A 22,022-nucleotide genomic window follows, 5' to 3' on the forward strand; every position below is an offset into this window, starting at 1 on the left:
GGCTTAGCCGCAGTCACCGGCCACTTTTTCAAACTTTTCTCCACTAACCTCCTCTTTTCCACCTTGCTCCTGTCGGAGATCCTCTTCAGTAGTGTCCCTGCTACCATCTCCTATGACCACCAGACTCTTTTGTCCTTCCGTTGGTTCACGATCGGCCAAGATGCACCAAGGACGTACCTCCCTGTTTGTTTATCTGAGTGGCGCACTGGCCCGGAGTCAAATGACGATTCTAACCAGGGAGCCTCCGGCGATGTTTATCCGGTCCCGGGAAAACGTCAGAGGAAAAGAGGTAAACAAGCAGGAATCCAGGTGAGAATAAGACTTCTCTTAAAGCGTGGTTTATCTAATAAACATCGGCGTGATCTTCTAGCTTCTTGTCCTTTGTTTGGCGACTTGAGCGCCATTTCCACATTCTCGCCAGGCCGCGTTGCAGCGTGGTTTCTCCATCCAAGTTTTTTAAGGTTGGTTTATCCTCACTCTTCAGTGGTTTCCCCTCCTGTTCCCCCATAAGTGGTTTTTATAAACACCGTGGATCTAACCCTGCTAATTTACGTCCACTAACTCCAGCTGTTTCTCTAGTTTCTGATTCCTCACCCTCACTCAGCATGGCTCTATTAAACACCCGCTCTGTTAACAATAAGACCTTCCTGCTCAATGATCTAATTCTCTCTAAAAGCCTGGATTTTCTGTTTCTGACTGAAGTTTGGCAGCAAACATCTGATTATTCTGGTCTGATTGAACTTTGCCTGAGTGGTTATTCTTTTCTTAGCCAGCCCCGGGGTTCTGGTCGTGGTGGAGGCCTAGCTGTTGTTTTCAGAGACCATCTTCCATGTAGCTCTACAACCTCTGGTCGCTTTGCTTCCTTTGAACTGCAGCTGATTAAAGTCGGGCGTAAGGACCCGTTCTACTGTGCTGTGGTCTATCGTCCACCTGGTCCAAACAGTTCTTTCCTTCAGGAGTTTAGTGACTTTCTATCCTCCACTGTGAAGCTGTCCAGACTGGTGATTGTTGGTGACTTTAACATCCACGTTGATGATCCCTCCGATCACTTTGCCATGAATTTCTCCAGCCTTATGGACTCCTTCGGCTTTACCCAGCATGTTTCTGGCCCCACACACACCAGGGGCACACTCTAGACCTTTTTTTTACCCTGAGTCTAAATGCTGACAGTGTTCGTCCTGAGGACGTTTATATTTCAGATCACCATTGCATTTTCTTTAACTTGTCAGTTTCTGCGTCCCCACCTCCTGCTCGCCGTATGGTTAGTTCTCGTTTTCTTAATGAGAGCACAGCTAGCAATTTTTCTGCTGCTTTTGATCCACCCAGTTCTTCTGATAACGACCCAGATTCCTTAACTTCTCAGTTCAACGAGCACTGCCTCTCCATTCTGGACAACATCTGTCCTGTCAGAACCAGATCAGTTCCTGCAGTGAACCCTACTCCCTGGTTTAATGACAGCCTTCGCAGCCTGAAGCACCAATGCAGAAAAATTGAGCACTTGTGGAAGAAAACCCATCTCCACGTCCATCTGCTGCACCTAAAGGATCTTCTGACATCCTTTAACTCTGCAGTCAGAGACGCTAGGGTTTCCTATTTTTCCAACCTGGTGTCCCAGAGCAAAGGGAACCCCAAGGTGCTGTTTAACACCATCAGCAGCATCGTCTCTCCTGCCTCTCCTACAGCCTCCATCCACTCTGTTGCAGACTGTGAGAACTTTCTGTCTTTCTTTGTGGACAAAGTCAATAAGGTTAGATCTAGCATCTCTCCTTCAGCCTTATCGCTGCCTCTCCCGACTCCAACCAGGCCCATCATCCTAGATAGCTTTGCTCCTGTTTCTTTGCCTGAGTTAACCAAACTAGTTAACTCTATGAAGACCTCTGCATGCCCCCTCCACATCTTACCGTCATCTTTGTTTAAAAGTGCTTTTCAGTCCATCGGTCCCAGCGTGCTCTCTATAATTAATGCTTCTCTGGTTTCTGGTCAGGTCCCTGCTTACTTTAAGAACGCTGTAATCCACCCGCTTCTTAAAAAACCGAGTCTCGACTCCTCTCTCCATAGCAGCTTCAGACCCATCTCTAAACTCCTGTTCATCTCCAAGATCTTGGAAAAAGTTGAGGCTAAACAACTCACAGCTGCTCTTGATGAACATAACATCTATGATAGCTTCCAGTCAGGTTTTCGTAGAGCTCATTCTACTGAAACAGCTCTTCTTAGGGTCTCTAATGACCTTCTGACTCACAGTGATGCAGGGGACTGTTCTGTTCTGGTCCTGCTGGACCTGACTGCAGCCTTTGACACTGTTGACCATCACCTGCTACTGGAGAGGCTGAGAGACTGGGTAGGCCTATCAGGAACTGCTCTGGAGTGGTTCTCCTCTTCTCTTTCTGAGCGCTCCTTTTCTGTGGCCGTCTCCAAGTTTAGGTCCTCCACCACCTCCCTTACCCATGGTGTCCCACAAGGTTCTGTGCTGGGGCCTCTGCTCTTCCTCCTCTATCTGCTTCCTCTTCAGCACATCCTGAGCTCCTTCAAAGGAATCTCCTACCATCTTTATGCAGATGACATCCAACTGTACATCTCCTTTAAGCCCCATGAGATGTCTAAGCTGCAGCTGTTACACACCTGCTTAGACTCTATCACAACCTGGATGGCTGGGAGCTTTCTACAGCTGAATGAAGATAAGACTGAGATCCTCATCTGTGCCCCAGACAAGCTGGTTCCCAAAGTCAGAGACTCTCTTGGTCAGCTTGCTTCCCACACCAAACCTTCTGTCAGGAATCTTGGCGTGACCTTTGACCCAGCTCTCACCCTGGATTCTCATGTCAGTTCTCTTGTTCGCTCTTCCTTCTTCCATCTCAGAAACGTTGCTAAGCTGAGTCCCATTCTGTCTCGCTCTGAACTTGAGACAGTTCTCCACACCTTCATCTCCTCACGCTTAGACTACTGTAACTCTCTTTTCACGTGTCTGAGCAGAACCTCCCTGAACCGTCTACAGGTGGTTCAGAACGCCTGTGCTCGGCTTCTGACCAAGTCCTCCAAACACACCCACATCACCCCGCTTCTCCTCCAGCTTCACTGGCTGCCAGTCAACTTCAGGGTTCATTTCAAGATCCTGGTTCTGGTCTATAGGGCCTTACACGGACAAGCACCATCTTACATTGGTGATCTTCTTAGTCCCTACACCCCCAGCAGGTCCAGGGGGTCCAGTGATCAAAGCCTACTGGTTGTGCAGCACCAGGCTAAAGGTCAAAGGTGACAGATCATCTGCTGCTGTGGCCCCCAGACTCTGGACCTCTCTCCCCCTGAGCCTGAGATCAGTGGACTCAGTGGTCTCCTTTAAAAAGCAGCTGAAGACTCACCTGTTCAAGCTGGCTTTTGTATGACCTTCTTCACCTCTCTCTCTTTATTCTGCTCTCCCCACCTATTCCACCTTCCTCAGGATCCACTGATTTCCCTCTTTCCTGTTCACTCTCTCTCTTTCTTAACATTTTTTAAATCACAATCGTCTATTTTTGCTCATTTTCAATATATTTTTAACCATTTTCTAAATTCTTTTTTATATTTTTACATTTTTTGTTTGTGTGAAGCGCCTCGTGATTTTTATCTTGAGAGGCGCTATAGAAATTATATTTTCTTCTTCTTTCATGTCGAGTTTTAAAATGAGATCGTCTTAGAGATGATGGAGGTATAACTGTTGTACTGTAACATAATACAATCTGTCAGGACTCTGAGGATGTGCTGCGATTCATTTTAACCCCCTGTTCCAACAGCCCTACTCAGCTCGAAACGGTTCAGTCGACATAGAGTGACTCCGCTTCATACGGTGTGGGTTGTTTTTCCAAGTCAAACTGAGGTACGGCTCTAGTAAGTGCATTTATCATAAGGCTGAAGGTTTGAGTGGCTCCTGTGAGTGAGAGGTGATCTGTCACCCCTCCCCTCCTTTTGACCGGACATGAAAGCGTTGCCAAACGACCAAAAAAACATACTTTGCAACACTTAGCTGCCGTTATAGTGGACAGGTTCCTTTCCACTGGTGTAACGTTTTGGATGCTTGCCAGAAGTGAAGGGACACCATCATTACGCTTTGAGTCTATTTTTATGAGCTACGCTTTCAAAACACATCGAACTCTGCAGTTTAGACCAAGCCAGACAGGAAGTCAAACATGTAAGCAGTAGAAAATGTCCAGAAACGTTCAAAATAAAGGTCACGTGCAGATAAACATTCGTCATTTCCTGTGAAACCTCATGTGGTCGATGTAAACAGAACAGAAAATAAACCACAGACCTTTTTGGATACATGCAGCTGTCTTCCTCGTCGCTTGTTATTATGAGGCCTTCTGAAATCACGCATGTTGTTGCAATTCTCTCGTGACTTTGCGGGATCAGTGGCGTGTAATACTTTTGCACCCATTTCACGTCTAAAACGCTGCCGGTTGGATGGTACCTCACGGGTAAAACGCCGCTATTGTGTTACATGCCGCTTTCACGTCCAGAGGAAAGGAGGGGTTAGTCACACAAAAACACAACACAGCACAACAATGGTGGAGACGCTGAACATTATGCTCAGTCACGGGTTTTTGTCAAACTCTGAACCCACAAATGCCTGCGGGCTGCAGGACAGCGAGGCAGCAGGCGGAAAACTCTGGAACAACCAGTGACTGTGCCGTTGGAAAAGGCTGTCCAGACAGGCTGAACCAATTCCAGTCACGCCGAGCAGGGCTTTGGAAAAGGTCCAAAAGTAACTTTGATACCAGGTTTTGTAAAATGTACTGAATTGTAGCTACTAATGTCTTGGCTAATACTGATTAGATACAAATAAAAGCACATGCACTCAATCACAGGCAAGAGTGTTATCACTTGTGTACCGTCTTTTGGGAGTTGTGAAAGTCCACCCCAAAATTAGAACCAACATTAAAAAAGAATAACTAATGTAAGGTCAATTTAGATGGAGGAAAATAAATCAGCTCACCTTGATTTCAGAAGTGCTGGTAATGTTTGCAGGTAGATGAGAAGAACCTCCACGGGCAGGCACTGTGTGTGGTAGCTGCAGACCTGAGTGCAGACTGTAGAAACCCCTAGCTGTTGGGCATGGTGAGCCAGCTCGACCCCTCTCTGCAGCACAGGGTTGAAGATGTGAGTGTACAGCTGCCACTGTACAATAGCGTTACCTCGCTGAGTCAGGTGGCACACGTGGCCAGCTATGTGCTGGCTCAGCTGCCAGTCCTCTCCAAACACTAGTTCTTGATAGGCCTCCAGAGCATCCCACTTCCAGAGCATGTCCTCAGCACCTCCTCCACTGGGAAGGATTCCCTGGGAGCGAAAACGTAAACTGGTAGAAATAGCTGAGGACTCTCCTTGTTGCAGAGTCTCCTCCAGGCCTGGCAGTTGGCTACTGTCCAAGGTGCAGATGTTGCAGGAGGCCAGCTTGGCTTTCTCTGAAGGCTGACCCCCACCCAGTTGGTCTAGAATTAGCCTACCTAGCACACTGAGTACATGACCCTGATAGCTGCGCAGACCTGGAGCCTGGAAAGCATGTAACATGGGTCCTACAACTGAGCGAGGGTCCATACAACAGCAGATTCCTACAGCCTGAATCCCAGCCAACACCTGCAGCACAGCTGGTCCACTGGGCGTCAGGCGCTGCAATAGTCGTAAACACTCATGGGCACAGGCAGCAAGGCAGCAACAGCGCTCGGGGCAACGCATGCCATCTCCCTCAGTTCCTTCTAAGCCTTCCCCATCCTCCTCGAAGGGATTGCGTCTAGCAGCCTGCTTGAAAGCAGACACGGGCAAACCTGACAGATCTCTGTGGTGATGCAAAAAGTGGGAATACTCACAACGACGGTGGCGTCGACGGGCACACACTGACTGATGCAGCTGTTCGGACTTTGCCTTCTTAACAGCGCTGATTATTTTGAAGACTCCTGCGATGAGACCTCTGAGCCTCTCAGAAGCCTCTCTCCCTACTTCAGAATCCCTGGCCCGGCTGAGTCCCTCCAAACGCAAAACTGTGGTCTCTAAGAGCTCAAGACCATGGTGCTGAATAAATTCATGGATCAGCTCCAGGGCCTGGCTAAAGAAAAAGGGGTTTGGTGTAGAAGCCTGAAGACAACTAAGTAGAACTTGCAAAACTCCCTCTAATAGCTCCGGGAGCAGCAGCGCTCTGTGGCGGTAACGAGAGAAAGTAAAGTCATCTTGGACCTCTTGCAAAGTCTTTTTGGGCCGCGGTGCAAAAGGGTTATTCTGCCTCTCCAAGCAGCTCCGGATTTTCAGAGTTGCTCGCAGCAAGTCTGTCAGACTGCGTCTCAGGCTGTCTGGGAGTCTGTCGTTCTGACTCACGTCCACAGACATCAGGTGCAAAATTGTGCGTAGTAGCATCCTCTGAATAAGTGCAATTGGCTCCTCCGTCCAGCCTCCAGCAAGCTCCTCCGCCCCTGTTCCACCTCCAGGACCGCAGCAATCTCCAAACTCAGTCAGGATTTCTGTGAGAGTAGGCACCACACTGACTGCCAGGCCAGGGTTGTGATTAATGTTCATGTCAAACTTACACACCTTCTCCAGCAGGGAAAGCAACACATGGCAAAGATCGAAAGGCGAGTTCTCCATGCGGTTGAAAATGGATATTGCAGCTGGGTCCGTCAGGGTTTCAAAGTCAACCATCTGGGACCCAGGGGCTCTGGGGTGAGGGTATGGAGCACTCATGGTTTGTGTGGTATTGGTGGCGGTGGAGGTTAAGTGCGAGGCCTCTGAGCGATGATGCTGACAGCTTACATGGATGGTGGAGCCATGAGATCTCCGGCTCCTTGCGCCACCCGAGCCTGTGACAGCTTTGTCTTCAGAGTTGGCTTCTGAATCTGAGGTAGAGACCTGAGACCTCCGAGCATCTTTCACAGAGTATCTGTGCGCCGTTCTGCGGGACCGCCGTGACTTCCATGTGCCGCTTCCAACACGGGCCCTTCTCCCGGAGCTCTGCTCATCCGTCAAAGCCTTCTGTCCAGTCCTGACAGAGACAGCCTTCACCTCCCGACTGAAGAACACCTCCAGTAAGGATGGCAGGGTGAAATCTGTCAACACACAGGAAGATCCATCTGACTTACGTAAACTAGACATTTTACAGCAAAATAATATTTAAAATGAGCGTGGGCATTTCCAGTGCATAGTGATGCTAAGCTGCATGTAAAGAGGACAGTGTGTTGGTAGACATTTCAGCAAGCAAACATTAATTAAAGGAAAAATGTCTAGGGTCCATGTTACAGAAGATCAGCGGTTCTGTTCTAAATGCCGGCGTCATTCTGAGGTCACAAGCGTCTGCTGCTGCATGTGACATTCAAAACTCTCCTAAGTGGTTAAAACGTACACATTTACAAAAAGTGGGCATAAGCAAGGCAAAGCAGCTTTATTTATATAGCACATTTCATACAGAGGAAATTCAATGTGCTAGGATGCAGCACTTAGGCCATTAAATGTAATTAATGCTATTTGATGAGCATGCCTTGTTGCCTTTCAGTTAAACCCAGTGTGCAAACAATCCAGCGTTTTCACAAATACTTCACATACAACTTGTAAAGAATGATATGAACGTGAAACATCAAAGTAGAACAAACCGTATTACTGCAGCACATTACAGATACAGTAGTGGAAAGCCAAGTCACCATGTTTATTAAAGGAAGTAAATAAAAACTTTTCTTTCATAACAGAAAAACTTAAGTCTGTTTAATATCAACATTAAAAAGAGCAAATGATAGAGAAATATGTACGGAGGCTCACCTGGAGCTTTGTCTTCTTGCACAGGAATCTTCCAGACGAGTGGGAGCAGCGACAGCAGCAACGTGAGCAGCTCTTCCCGACACGTCAGCTCCTGAACGCAGAGCAGAACGCAGCGAGTTGCCAAGAAAGCCTCCCTTCGTTTGTCACTTTGGTCACGCTAACGCCAAGACACTCCCACCAGTCCTTCTCTGCCCTTAGTTCAAACATCCGCTTGAGTTTTCATTTCCACACAAACGGTTACTGAAGCTCTTGTTTTAGTTCCTAGCCTTTTCCAGACTTAAACTATTATTTGCCTAGAAGCACATTCAGTCAGCTCTTTCAGCACAGGCGTGACGAGGAGCAATGTAGCAGCTAAACGACAGGCCAAACAGCATCGGAGCATTCCTCTGTCATGTGTTAATTAAAAAACATCCACCTTAATCGTTCTGAAACGCACACAAAACATGAGGATAACAACTGCTATGCATACAACTAATATAAGCACTTGGATGTGTCTCAACCGTTAGATGAGCCTGAAGCGAAGATGGCATGCAGAAATTTCACGAGTCAAAGTATCAAACCGATACACGTTCTGTCAAATGCTAACACCAGATCCTTGATTTAAAACCAGGATTTAAGCGTTTTTGCTTAAAGAGCAAGTCACCCCTTACCAGAGTATTACTCCGCTCCCACTTCCTGTTAGAAAAATGCAACAAATGCTGTTGCCTAGCAGAGCGAGAGGGCAGAGCCGCTAACAAATACACACACACACACACACACACACACACACACACACACACACACACACACACACACACACACACACACACACACACACACACACACACACACACACACACACACACACACACACACACAGGCTCACAACGACATTGTGACATCATATGGTACCAGCTAACATTCTAGGGTACCTCTTAGCCAATAGCGATGGCAGATTTAAATTCAACTGCAGTGCAGAGTTTTTACCCGACAACGGCACAACACTGACAGTTTTAGGCAGAAATGTTTAATTTGAACTAAAATGCACTAAAGTGCAAAACTATTGACTTCACGTGTCTGCAGCACAATTAGACACGCATTTACAGTGGGGCAAAAAAGTATTTAGTCAGCCACCGATTGTGCAAGTTCTCCCACTTAAAATGATGACAGAGGTCAGTAATTTACATCATAGGTACACTTCAACTGTGAGAGACATAATGTGAAAAAAAATCCATGAATTCACATGGCCGGATTTTTAAAGAACTTACTTGTAAATCAGGGTGGAAAATAAGTATTTGGTCACTTCAAACAAGGAAAATCTCTGGCTCTCACAGACCTGTAACGTCTTCTTTAAGAAGCTTTTCTGTCCTCCACTCGTTACCTGTATCAATGGCACCTGTTTGAACTCATTATCTGTATAAAAGACACCTGTCCACAGCCTCAAACAGTCAGACTCCAAACTCCACTATGGCCAAGACCAAAGAGCTTTCGAAGGACACCAGGAAAAGAATTGTAGACCTGCACCAGACTGGGAAGAGTGAATCTACAATAGGCAAGCAGCTTGGTGTGGAAAAATCAACTGAGGGAGCAATTATCAGAAAATGGAAGACATACAAGACCACTGATAATCTCCCTCGATCTGGGGCTCCACGCAAGATCTCATCCCGTGGGGTCAAAACGATCATGAGAACGGTAAGCAAGAATCACAGAACCACACGGGGGGACCTGGTGAATGACCTGCAGAGAGCTGGGACCACAGTAACAAAGGTCACCATCAGTAACACACTACAACGGCAGGGAATCAAATCCTGCAGTGCCAGACGTGTTCCGCTGCTGAAGCCAGTGCATGTCCAGGCCCGTCTGAAGTTTGCCAGAGAGCACATGGATGATACAGCAGAGGATTGGGAGAATGTCATGTGGTCAGATGAAACCAAAGTAGAACTTTTTGGTATAAACTCAACTCGTCGTGTTTGGAGGAAGAAGAATACTGAGTTGCATCCCAAGAACACCATACCTACTGTGAAGCATGGGGGTGGGAACATCATGCTTTGGGGCTGTTTTTCTGCTAAGGGGACAGGACGACTGATCCGTGTTGAGGACAGAATGAATGGGGCCATGTATCGTGAGATTCTGAGCCAAAACCTCCTTCCATCAGTGAGAGCTTTGAAGATGAAACGTGGCTGGGTCTTCCAACACGACAATGATCCCAAACACACCGCCCGGGCAACAAAGGAGTGGCTCCGTAAGAAGCGTTTGAAAGTCCTGGAGTGGCCTAGCCAGTCTCCAGACCTCAACCCCATAGAAAATCTGTGGAGGGAGTTGAAAGTCCGTGTTGCTCGGCGACAGCCCCAAAACATCACCGCTCTCGAGAAGATCTGCATGGAGGAATGGGCCAAAATACCAGCTACTGTGTGTGCAAACCTGGTAAAGACCTATAGTAATCGTTTGACCTCTGTTATTGCCAACAAAGGTTATGTTACAAAGTATTGAGTTGAATTTTTGTTATTGACCAAATACTTATTTTCCACCCTGATTTACAAATAAATTCTTTAAAAATCCTGCCATGTGAATTCATGGATTTTTTTTTCCACGTTCTGTCTCTCACAGTTGAAGTGTACCTATGATGAAAATTACTGACCTCTGTCATCATTTTAAGTGGGAGAACTTGCACAATCGGTGGCTGACTAAATACTTTTTTGCCCCACTGTATATAGTTTATCAAAAAAATGTTGATTTGGGGGTGACTTGCTCTTTAAATAAAGTTATATTGATTGCCACTATAGGGGTTGACTCCATGCAGGACACAGCTGGTAGGTACACAGCCTGAGCTTGGGATAACAATTTGCACATGAATGCTTTAGAATTGTGTGCTAAATGCTTCGATTAAAAGAGAAATATAAAGCCTGAGTGTGAAACTAGCAGAAAGACATGAACAACACGAGGTGATGCAGGAGCACGGGTTTACAATTATCATACATAAATATTTTAGAACAATGTTTATACTGAAGAGAGTATTTTTAGAAAACACAAATAGTCATGAAAATCAGAATTAAATGTCTATTTTCTACTCTAAGAACGTGGTAAATACATTACACTGCTAGACAACTTTGGATTTCATTAGTGTTCAGCCTGCTAATACATTCATGCCTGTGTACCGAATGATTACAAAAACATTAGGTTAATATTTTATGTCTGATTATGCTGCGGCAGCATATCCGGCACAAGGAGGACCATAACTCCAAGAGTTGATTATACTTCAGACTCCATTATAGATTCTCAAAGTGCAAGAAGAAAGGAACTGTTCCACTGAAAGCACCAGAATTAACTATTAGCAAATTAGTCATAAAATTAAATTAGTCATAAAAGTATTACTGTTTTAGATTTTGTAAAGTGAGTTGCCATCGTGGGATAACTTTTATTCACTTCGCTCTCCTTACCTGGTCAATGATGGCATCCAGAGTGCTGAGCAGTAAGAAGCCCCGCCCCCTGACCAGGTACTCGCCCAGCGCCACCATGTGACTCTCCTCCTCATCTTCTTCCCGGGCCTCGGCTCTCTGGGCCACCGCGCTGCATAGTTGGTGCACATCAGTGAGGAACTCCCGTGCCAGCGTGTTACTGGCCCCACTCATGTCTGAGCTGCAGCAAAAAACAGAAATCACCACAGGGTTACAAAGAGCACGGTGACTTTTCAATCTTTGATTTCAACTCCAGACGACCCCCAAAATCTATGTGATTGATAAAAAATATACTATTAAAGTATTAGGTCTGATTCCAGTGTGCAAGCAAGCTCTTATTTAATTATTCCTTCAGAATCACACACACTTCCATTCACTCCAAAGGGTAAACTCGCAAACATCTTGCGGTGGTGTTTAAAGTGACAGTGTGCATCTTTCCTGGTGATGGGGGCAGTAGATACCTAAATCGTTGCAAGCAAGCAACGGTCAAAAAAGCCTGGGGAGTGCAAACGTCAGCATAATGAAAAAGCACATTTCATCACTGGTTATGAGTGAAGAGGTAAATGTGTAACAACAATGTTTATTAATGGTGAACATTTTGTAACCATTTGTTACAGATCAGTAAATGTGTTTTGTCCTCAAGGGCTCCCGCAGAAGGAAACATGGTTTCGGGGCGACGGTGGCACAAGAGTTAAGTTCTCGCCCCCGTAATCGGAAGGTTGCAGGTTCGAGCACCACTCAGTCTGTTGCTGTCGTTGTGTCCTTGGGCAAGACCCTTAACCCACGTTGCCTGCTGGTGGTGGTCGGAGGGACCGGTGGCGCCAGTGTTCGGCAGCCTCGCCTCTGTCAGTGCGCCCCAGGGCAGCTGTGGCTACATCGTAGCTCATCCCCACCAGTGTGTGAATGTGTGTGTGAATGGGTGAATGACTGATTGTGTTGTAAAGCGCCTTGGGGGGTTCCAGGACTCTAGAAGGCGCTATATCAAATACAGACCATTTACCATTCTATCTAATATGGCGTCGTCCAGAGACTTAGACCCGCTCCCATGTGTTTTAGACCAGATTTTAATGGTTAAATGTCACAGCGCCACCAATATTTTTCAACAACTGGTCATCATTTAATTAATTTCAACAACATTTTGATGGATATTTCCAGAGATTAAAGGCCCAATGTGTGATATTTCATCTTATAAGTTATCAAATTTCTTGTATCACATTCTCAAATTTGTTTTTTTTTAATGATAATTCAAACAAGCATTTATTCTAAGCATTATTATTAGCTTTATATTTTAATATTTTAGACAAAAGAAGCAGACCGGTGCTCCATATGGCATGCGCCATCTTAAAATACAGTGACCTTTTAGGGACATACAACATATTAAGCTTCGCATTTGATGTTTGCATTTTTAAATGATGTAACCTCAAAGAAACAGCAGGGGGCAGAAGTGCGCCTTGTAAGCATGCAGTCTGACAAAGTAACTAAGAAGAAGAAGAAACTAGCCACACCGTACTTCTAGCGATGGAGGATCACACATACAGGTGCTGGCCAGTAAATTAGAATATCATCAAAAGGTTGAAAATATTTCAGTAATTCCATTCAAAACGTGAAACTTGTACATTATATTCATGCAATGCACACAGACCAATGTATTTCCGATGTTTATTACGTTTAATTTTGATATTTATAGGTGACAACCAATGAAAACATCAAATCTGGTATCTCAGAAAATTAGAATATTCTAAAGGCCAATGAAAAAATGTTTGTTTCTCTAATGTTGGCCAACTGAAAAGAATGAACATGAAAAGAATGTGCATGTATAGCACTCAATACTTAGTCGGGGCTCCTTTTGCCTCAATAACTGCAGTAATGCGGCGTGGCATGGACTCGATCAGTCTGTGGCACTGCTCAGGTGTTATGAGAGCCCAGGTTGCTCTGATAGTCGTCTTCAGCTCCTCTGCATTGTTGGGTCTAGCGTATTGCATCCTCCGCTTCACAATACCCCATAGATTTTCTATGGGGTTAAGGTCAGGCGAGTTTGCTGGCCAATCAAGGACAGGGATACCATGGTCCTTGAACCAGGTGCTGGTGGTTTTGGCACTGTGTGCAGGTGCCAAGTCCTGTTGAAAGGTGAAGTCTGCATCCCCATAAAGTTGGTCAGCAGCAGGAAGCATGAAGTGCTCTAAAACTTCCTGGTAGACGGCTGCATTGACCCTGGACCTCAGGAAACAGAGTGGGCCAACACCGGCAGATGACATGGCACCCCACACCATCACTGACGGTGGAAACTTTACACTGGACCTCATGCAACGTGGATTCTGTGCTTCTCCGCTCTTCCTCCAGACTCTGGGTCCTTGATTTCCAAAGGAAATGCAGAACTTGCTTTCATCAGAAAACATAACTTTGGACCACTCAGCATCAGTCCAGTCCTTTTTGTCCTTGGCCCAGGCGAGACGCTTCTTGCGCTGTTTCTTGTTCAAGAGTGGCTTGACACACGGAATGCGACACCTGAATCCCATGTCTTTCATGAGTCTCCTCGTGGTGGTTCTTGAAGCGCTGACTCCAGCTGCAGTCCACTCTTTGTGGATCTCCCCCACATTTTTGAATGGGTTTGTCGTCACAATTCTCTGCAGGGTGCGGTTATCCCTAGAGCTTGTACACTTTTTTCTACCACATTTTTTCCGTCCCTTCGCCTGTCTGTTAATGTGCTTGGACACAGAGCTCTGCGAACAGCCAGCTTCTTTAGCAATCACCTTTTGTGTCTTGCCCTCCTTGTGCAAGGTGTCAATGATTGTCTTTTGGACAGCTGTTAAGTCAGAAGTCTTCCCCATGATTGTGGTGCCTTCAAAACAAGACTGAGGGACCTTTTAAAGGCCTTTGCAGGTGTTTTGAGTAAATCAGCTGATTAGAGTGGCAGCAGGTGTCTTCTATATTCAGCCTTTTCAGAATATTCTAATTTTTTGAGATACCAAATTTGGAGTTTTCATTAGTTGTCACTTATGAATATCAAATTTAAATGTAATGAACATTGGAAATACATTGGTCTGTGTGCATTGCATGAATATAATGTACAAGTTTCACGTTTTGAATGGAATTACTGAAATATTTTCAACCTTTTGATGATATTCTAATTTACTGGCCAGCACCTGTATTCTACAAGCAAACTTGAGAAACGGGATAGTTTGAAAGCGCTTGAAAGCGCCGATCTTCTAGACTTTATTGCAGCTCTGCCTCTTCCTCTTGTGCGTGGAACGTTGCGGCTGGTTTGAGCAAATTCGGCTCCTTCATCTTGGGATGCTTGCCCTGCTTCTGTCGCATGTCTAACACCTCTGCCTCTCTGTGCGCTGGCACACGTCTGTCCTCTCCCTCTTCCTCTCCCTCTTCCTCACCCTCTTCCTCTCCCTCGTCCTCTGTCTGTCTTCACTGATGAACCATCGGATGATATCTGACTCTGTTTACGGAGAGAAAACAATTACAGACTACACTACCTTGTATATTTCCAAAATGGCAAATAGAAATATAACATTTCTCAAATAAAATGAACAAAATATTGTCATTTTTTGTAGTCAGAAGTCATCACTAACTAGCTGCCGTTTGCTATTAGCAAACATAACTGACATAAAAAAGTTTTTCTTATTCAAAACCTATTTAGATTAAATTAATAAAATAAGTTAGATGAAAACAACTAACCTGTTCGCTGACTTGAAGGCTGGAATTAGATGATGACATGCTGCCGTTTACAGCAACACGATTTTGTATTGTATTTGTTATATTTGTTAATAAAGTTTTAAATAATGATTAAAAAAACCCTTTTTGATCCTCGGGGGCTCCAATAGCTGCAATACCGACTCTAAACTGCGTGGTGCTAAAGAGTCGGATCTTTTTACTATGATTTCTGTGAATTTCACACACGGGGCCTTTAACTATAAAAAAAACTACACATTGTCACTTTAATGGTGTGGAACACAGAATATATATATATATATATATATATATATATATATATATATATATATATATATATATATATATATATATAGTTTTTCTGATCATAATCGGTCACTCTGAACATGAAAATAGTCACCTACACCTATCTCCTGCATTAGCTTCTGATAGAAAATAGATAGAAAAACTTTCAGATTTGAAAATCCTGCAAGATGTCACACATAGGCTCTGGCTGCATTACGGTAATACCGCAAACAGACAAGGATTAAAATAATAATAATAATAATAAAAAAACCAAATACATTTAAAAGATAACTAAAAATAATTTAATATATAAAATGTATGAATGTAGAATTTTCAGTTTTACAGAGCAAGTCACCCCCAAATCAACTTTATTTTGCTGATAAATTATATAAATGTGGGGCAGCAGTAGCTCAGGTGGTAGAGCGGGTTGCCTCATGATCGGAGGGTCATGGGTTCGATTCCAGCTCCCTCCAGGGGTATCCTGCTGTTGTGTCCTTGGGCAAGACACTTCACCCAACTTGCCTGTGTTAGTGGTGGTCAGAGGGGCCGACGGTGCCAAATGGCAGCCTCGCCTCTGTCAGACCTCCCCAGGGCGGCTGTGGCTACAAGTAGCTTACCATCACTAGCAGTGTGTGAATGTGAGAGTGTGTGAAAGCGTCTTTGGGTGTCTAGAAAAGCACTATATAAGTTCTATGCATTATTATTATTATTATAATCGTGCTGTAGACAAGTGTAGTCAATAATTTGGCACTTTAGTGAATCTTAGTAAAAAATTTAAACTTCTGCCTAAAACTGTCAGTGTTGCACCGTCTTCAGGTAAAAACTCTGCTCTGCATTTTCAATTAAAGCCATCGCTATTGGCTAAGAAGGTACCCTATGACGTTAACTGGTACATTATGATGTCAGTGTTGTTGTGAGCCTGTGTGTGTGTGTGTGTATCTGTTAGAAGCCACGCCCTCTTGCTCTGCAAGGCTTTGTTGTATTTTTCAAACAGAAAGTGGGGAGTGGATTAAGACTCTGGTAGGGGGTGACGTGCTCTTTAAATAGTTTAAAATATTTTTCCAACCTTGGGAGACATTCCATAAAGTTTCTGAACATGATGTCATCACGTGACAGCACAGAGAGACGAGTAGAAAAATGGCTGCTCGTGTACCAACTGACTTGGCGCCTAAAAAGAATACAACATCTGCATTTTGGGAGTTTTTCGAGTTTGAAGCAAATAATAGAGAGCTGGTAAACACCGAAGAAGTAATTTGTGCAAACAAAAGACGACAACGAATGACGCAGGCCCTGTCGGCACCGCAGAGGAGCAAGCTGGAGCTGAAATAGCAGCTTTCTGTTTGGAGCTTGTTCTTAAAAGAAAGGAAAACATTTTTCTGGTGGAAATATGCAGCCAGTCTTCCCCAGATGTCGCGACAGTACCCGTGTGTCTGTGCCACAAGCTCATCGAAGCAGGTTTTCAGCACTGACGCAAAGCAACGTCCTATGTTGAAGCCTAGGTTGGCTGGTTTTTCCGGCAAAAAATTGTTTTAAAAGCAGTTTTTTTTAATTATTGTTAATATTATGTGTGCTTTGTTATTATTTTAGTAATAGGGCTTGTTATTTAGTTTCTGAACAGTGAAGGTCTAAGCCAATAGTTTGGTAATTCCACTTGAGGCTTACGTCATATTTAAATTACTTCCAGTCAGTGTTGGGAGTAACGCCGTTTAAATAGCGGCATTACTAACGGCGTTCTTTTTTAGGTAACGGAATAATCTAATTAATTACTTTTCCCACTGTTGCAACGCCGTTACCGTTACTGGGGACGGAAGGTTGTGCGTTACTATGTGCTTGTCGAACGCTGAGCAGCTGTGTGAGGCTTTCTGACCACCACACTTCAGCTGCAGCCAGGGAGAGAGAGGTGTCGGTGACACACTTACAAACACGATGATGATTGGCCGGGTGGGCGGAGACCCTCAGTGTTGTCACTGTCACCGCATGCTGTAGACCCAACAGAGCAGTGATGGGAATAACGCCGTTTAAAACAACCTCGTTACTAAACAAAAAAATTTCTTTCTGTAACGAGCAAACTAATTAATTACCATCTTCTTTTAACAAAACGTTGTTTCTGTTACTGATAAGGACATGCGTGCGTTAAGCAGCGCGGTGTGTTGAAGCTGTCATCAGCTGATCAGGATAAAGAGGCAGATGTTTTCATCCAAGCGCATCACGGCCCGTGAAGAACGAGGAAGACGTGATGAATATCTACGGCTGCAGGTGTGGATCTGCAGCTTGTGCCCTTCTTAGCGTGACAGCGGGACGTCCCGAAGGTCCGCTCACCTGTTCACCGCTCAGACGTCCTGATCTTCTACCTTCCTAGATCATCCAGCTGTAACCTGTTTCTGATCATGTCTTTAGTCCCGCTGTAACACTGATGCATCAGTCTCAGACGTCATGGAGCTCAGGTGTTATCAGAACTACCTGTGTGTGTTCACCACCCAGCTTCAGCTCTTCTGTGGTTGGGTCTGACCCACGTTAGTAAATGTAAGCCCTCCATCAGGCTTGTGCCTCTTCTAGTGTCAGTTTAAAGGATTTTATTTATTTATTTAACCGTTACTAGATTACCTGCAACAGAAATGCTGCTAAAACACACAATTATGTGAAGCTGGAAAAATTAAAATATTGTACAAAATTACATTTATTTCTGTAATTTAACTAGACTGAGAGACCATTTAAAGGCTCAGGAACCTTTACAGGTGTTTCTATTTCCAATTTTAAATGTTAGCTGATTGGGGTCTTGTTAAATATCACACAGTGACCTTTTAATAGTCACACAGTGACCTTTTAATAGTCTAGATAAGTGTAATGCTCCTGTTAGTAGTTCCTCCTGTTAAGTGCTTATTTATTTAAATTATTCAGGTTTATAAAAACATTTGGACATACATTTTATTATGTTCCAGTCATTAGTCATTTATTTTTCACTATTGTAGTAATTCTTGCATGCTTTAATGAAAAAAGTAACTAAGTAGTTATTTTTCTTGGTAATTAGTTACTTTTATAATTTTGTAACAGTTAGTAACTGAGTTACTTTTTTGACAAAGTAATCAGTAACTTTAACTAATTACTTTTTTAAAGTAACGTTCCCAACACTGCTCCCAGTAATACTGTATGCCTTGGTAAAATGTGGAGGATGTTGGACGGTATTAAACTTTGGATACCGCCCAAGCCTAGTCACACTGTCCTTTAATGTTCATGGACTCACCCATCTTGACTCATGACGGGGATGGCTATTGTTGGTTGAGCATCCAGGAAACAGAAGAATGTCTCAGCTAGTAGAAGCTAACCATTAGCATTAGCAACTCCACCACACAGCAGAACTCCTCCAGGCATGTGTTATTTATGAAGATAAAACATCAGCATTGCAGAGCGAACAAAGCCAGTGGTAGAGCCACGTTGCTGTTAGCCAATTCTAGGCGAGACTCCGAATCGTTTCATCTGAAGCTACTTTCTCCTCCAGATGAACTCTCTGCACTGATGCAAGCACTTGTGGGCGACATAGTAACATATATTGCTACTACAAATTTCCCTGACACGTCATGATATAATTTTGGCCCCTAACCACACACCCCTAAAGCCAACTCTCTAAAAAAAACTATAATAAAACAATTAGATTAGATGTGGGAAATAAACCAAACAATACCCAATTCAACAGTGAAAACAAGAAATATTGAGTATTATTCTCCAAACTTATAAATGGAATCCATGTTATAAGAAAATAAATAAGTTGGACTTCCTGTTTAACCTGGAGCGTGACTTTAGAGCGACTCCAAGCCTCAGCACTATTAGCTGCAACAACCACGTGCTCTTCAGTGTGAACTACCCCCTCACCACTCTGAAAGTCACACACCTGACATGCATTTCCCATAAATGACAAAAAAGAATTATTGTGATGGTTAACTCAGCACCGACCAGATACCAAGTAGTGTTAAATTAATATTCACAATCTGTTTCAATACTCTGTTCCACATCCATAAAATAAATACAATTATGCAATGAAGGCTGAATTAATGCAAGTCTACATGCACAGTTGTGGTCCGTATGATCTTACCAAATGTTACAGAGCCAAGCCGTTTGCTGCCAGACATCTTGTGCATGCTCCAGACGACTCCAGCTCTACTAGCTGGATCTTGGTTCCTCCTCACATGACTGCTGACTGATTTCTCTGTTCCACAGCACAAATTCCATTAAATTGGAATTTCAAATGGAAGCTTTCCAGATTCACTGCAGATCAGCGTATCACATGAAAGCATGTGATGTCACATGGCGAGGGGACTGGTCTTGGGTAGTACTGACAAGAATCCAGTGCCCCGTGTGGGACCTCTGTCAGTAACCATCATCGATAAGTCGCTGCTTTTGTATTCACTATGGCGACAGATTTCCTTCAATGCAAAAGAGGTAGAAAAGGCAGGAGTGATATATCTTTGAATAAGGGACAACCTTTCTGGTTCATCCATCTTCAGAAATTATTCATGAGTAGTCGCGGAAGACTAATTATTTATTCCCACCAATATTCCCAAAAATCTATGGTCATTATTCCTTGTTTTCACACTAACTACTTATAATTTATTAATAGCAGCTCTAATATTAGACCTGAGGTTGAAAGGTATCCAAAAACAGCAGGCTAATATTTAAAGATTTTATTCTTTTAGAAGATATACACACTAGAGTAAGATCTGGTACTCGCATACCTCCCAGCAGCAACAAAAAATAAAGCATTAAGGAGCAGATGAACGCTTGATAGATGAGAATTGAGTTACCAGGATTACTGAAACTGAATAGGTCAGAAGGAGGATAAGAGGATTGATGATAAGAGTCAAGTTTACAGAGGAAATTAGGAAAAACAGGTCAACTGAACTAGTAAATAACATAAGCCATGTCAGCTTTTATCGTTCATTTATTTTGCCTGAAAGAGTTCTGCCATGTTGTTGAGTTGCCAAAGCTAATGGTCAGCTTCTACAAGCCGAGACAGGCTTTGCTCTCTCCTGGATGATAAATCAACAACAGCGTTCCTAGTGGCAAGCCAAGATGGGTGAGTCCATGAATGCTAATTTGACAATGTGATGAACAAATAACTGGCTTTTCTAATCGGAGCATTTCCCTGTCTATTTTCTATCTGCGGCTAATGCAGGAAATAGGGGTTGAAAACTACTTTCCATTAACTCTGCATGTTAAATTCAGACTGAGTAACCAATCATATTTCAAAATATGCAAGGGTGTATACACACACACACACACACACACACACACACACACACACACACACACACAGCAGGTACGGAAAGGTTTCAGACCCCCGTCAATTTTTCACTCTGTTATATTGCAGCCATTTGCTAAAATCAATTAAAATATTTTTTTACTGAATGTACACACAGCATCTCATGTTGACAAAACTATTTTTAAAAATGAGTAGGGTTGGGCGATATGGCCTAAAATTAATATCACAATATATTGAGGATTTCACCTTGATAACGATGAATGGACGATAACTACATGTATGCGCAGAAACAAAAGTTGTCCACTAGATGGGGCTGTCACATGTATCTCGTTGAGTCACATTTTTATGTGACTCAAGGTGGTACAGCTTCTTAAAGGGACATGAATACTGCCAAGCTACACACATCTTTTTGTTTTTTTGTTATCAGATGTATTGACATGGGAAAAATTATCACGATAAGAGTCAGAAATTTCGATAAAGATAAAAATTCGATTTACTACCCATCCCTAATTCAGAGTTATTAAAAAAGAAAAACTGAAATATCACATCGTCCTAAGTATTCAAACCATTAGCTCAGTATTTCGTAGAAGCACCTTTTGAGCTAATACAGCCACGAGTCTTCTTGGTAAAGATGCAACAAGTTTCTTATGGGCCATTCCCATCTGTACCGGGTCGGCCCGGGCCGGGTAGCCCCAGTCGGCCCCAGCCTGGCCCGGTTGATTCCACACATCCTTGTCTTAAGCCCATGTGGGCTGATTCTACCCACCAATCAGAGGCTTGCTCTAATGGAAGGTGTGAATTTGCTGTCAGCAGTGGGTGTGTTGGCCCTGGTCGGCCTGAAGCAGACCCCCTCGAGAAGAGGGCTGAGAATGAGCCTTGGTTGGCCCGGAAAAATACCAGGCCACCCAGATATGTAAACAACCTACGCTACCCGGCCCGGGCCGACCCGGTACAGATGGGAATGGCCCATTACATCTGGATTTGGGGATCCTCTACCATTCCTTTAAGCAGATCCTCTCCAGTTCTGTCAGGTTGGATAGTGAACGTTGGTGGACAGCCATTTTTAGGTCTCTCCAGACATGCTCAATTGGGTTTAAGTCAGGGCTCTGGCTGGGCCTTTCAAGAACAGTCACAGAGTTGCTGTGAAGTCACTCCATTAATTTAGCTGTGTGCTTAGAGTCATTGTCATGTTGGAAGGTAAACTTTTTACCCAGTCTGAGGTCCTGAGTAGGTGGAGAAGGTTCTTGTCCAGGATATCCCTGAACTTGGCCGCATTCATCATTCCCTCAATTGTAACCAGTCGTCCTGTCCCTGCAGTTGAAAAACACCCCAACAGCATGATGCTGCCACCGCCATGCTTCACTGTGGGGACTGTATTGGACAAGCAGTGTTGGGAAAGTTACTTTTAAAAAGTAATTAGTTATAGTTACTTATGACTTTGTCAAAAAAGTAACTCAGTTACTAACTGAGTTACGAGATTATAAAAGTAACTGATTACCAAGAAAAATAACTACTTAGTTACTTTTTTCATTAAAGAATGCAAGAAAAATGGGTTAATTAAACTTACATAATTTACTATAAATGACTACAATAGTGAAATATAA

The 22,022-nt window shown here is 43.8% G+C and overlaps 1 protein-coding gene across 4 annotated transcripts in view; it reads right to left on the reverse strand.

Moving 5' to 3' along the window:
- Nucleotides 1-22,022, reverse strand: part of lyst (lysosomal trafficking regulator) — a 97,698-nt gene that overhangs the window by 45,602 nt on the left and 30,074 nt on the right. For all 4 annotated transcript variants that reach the window (XM_054749814.2, XM_054749812.2, XM_054749811.2 and 1 more), the window contains exons 3-5: nt 11,181-11,379; nt 7,765-7,855; nt 4,967-7,061 (exon numbers count right to left, since the gene is read on the reverse strand). In XM_054749814.2, the coding sequence (XP_054605789.2) occupies nt 4,967-7,061; nt 7,765-7,855; nt 11,181-11,379 (2,385 nt within the window). The remainder of the gene's footprint in view (nt 1-4,966; nt 7,062-7,764; nt 7,856-11,180; nt 11,380-22,022) is intronic.

The sequence above is a fragment of the Nothobranchius furzeri genome, chromosome 12 (genome assembly GCF_043380555.1).
Source record: "Nothobranchius furzeri strain GRZ-AD chromosome 12, NfurGRZ-RIMD1, whole genome shotgun sequence".
In the NCBI taxonomy this organism is placed as follows: Eukaryota; Metazoa; Chordata; class Actinopteri; order Cyprinodontiformes; family Nothobranchiidae; genus Nothobranchius; species Nothobranchius furzeri.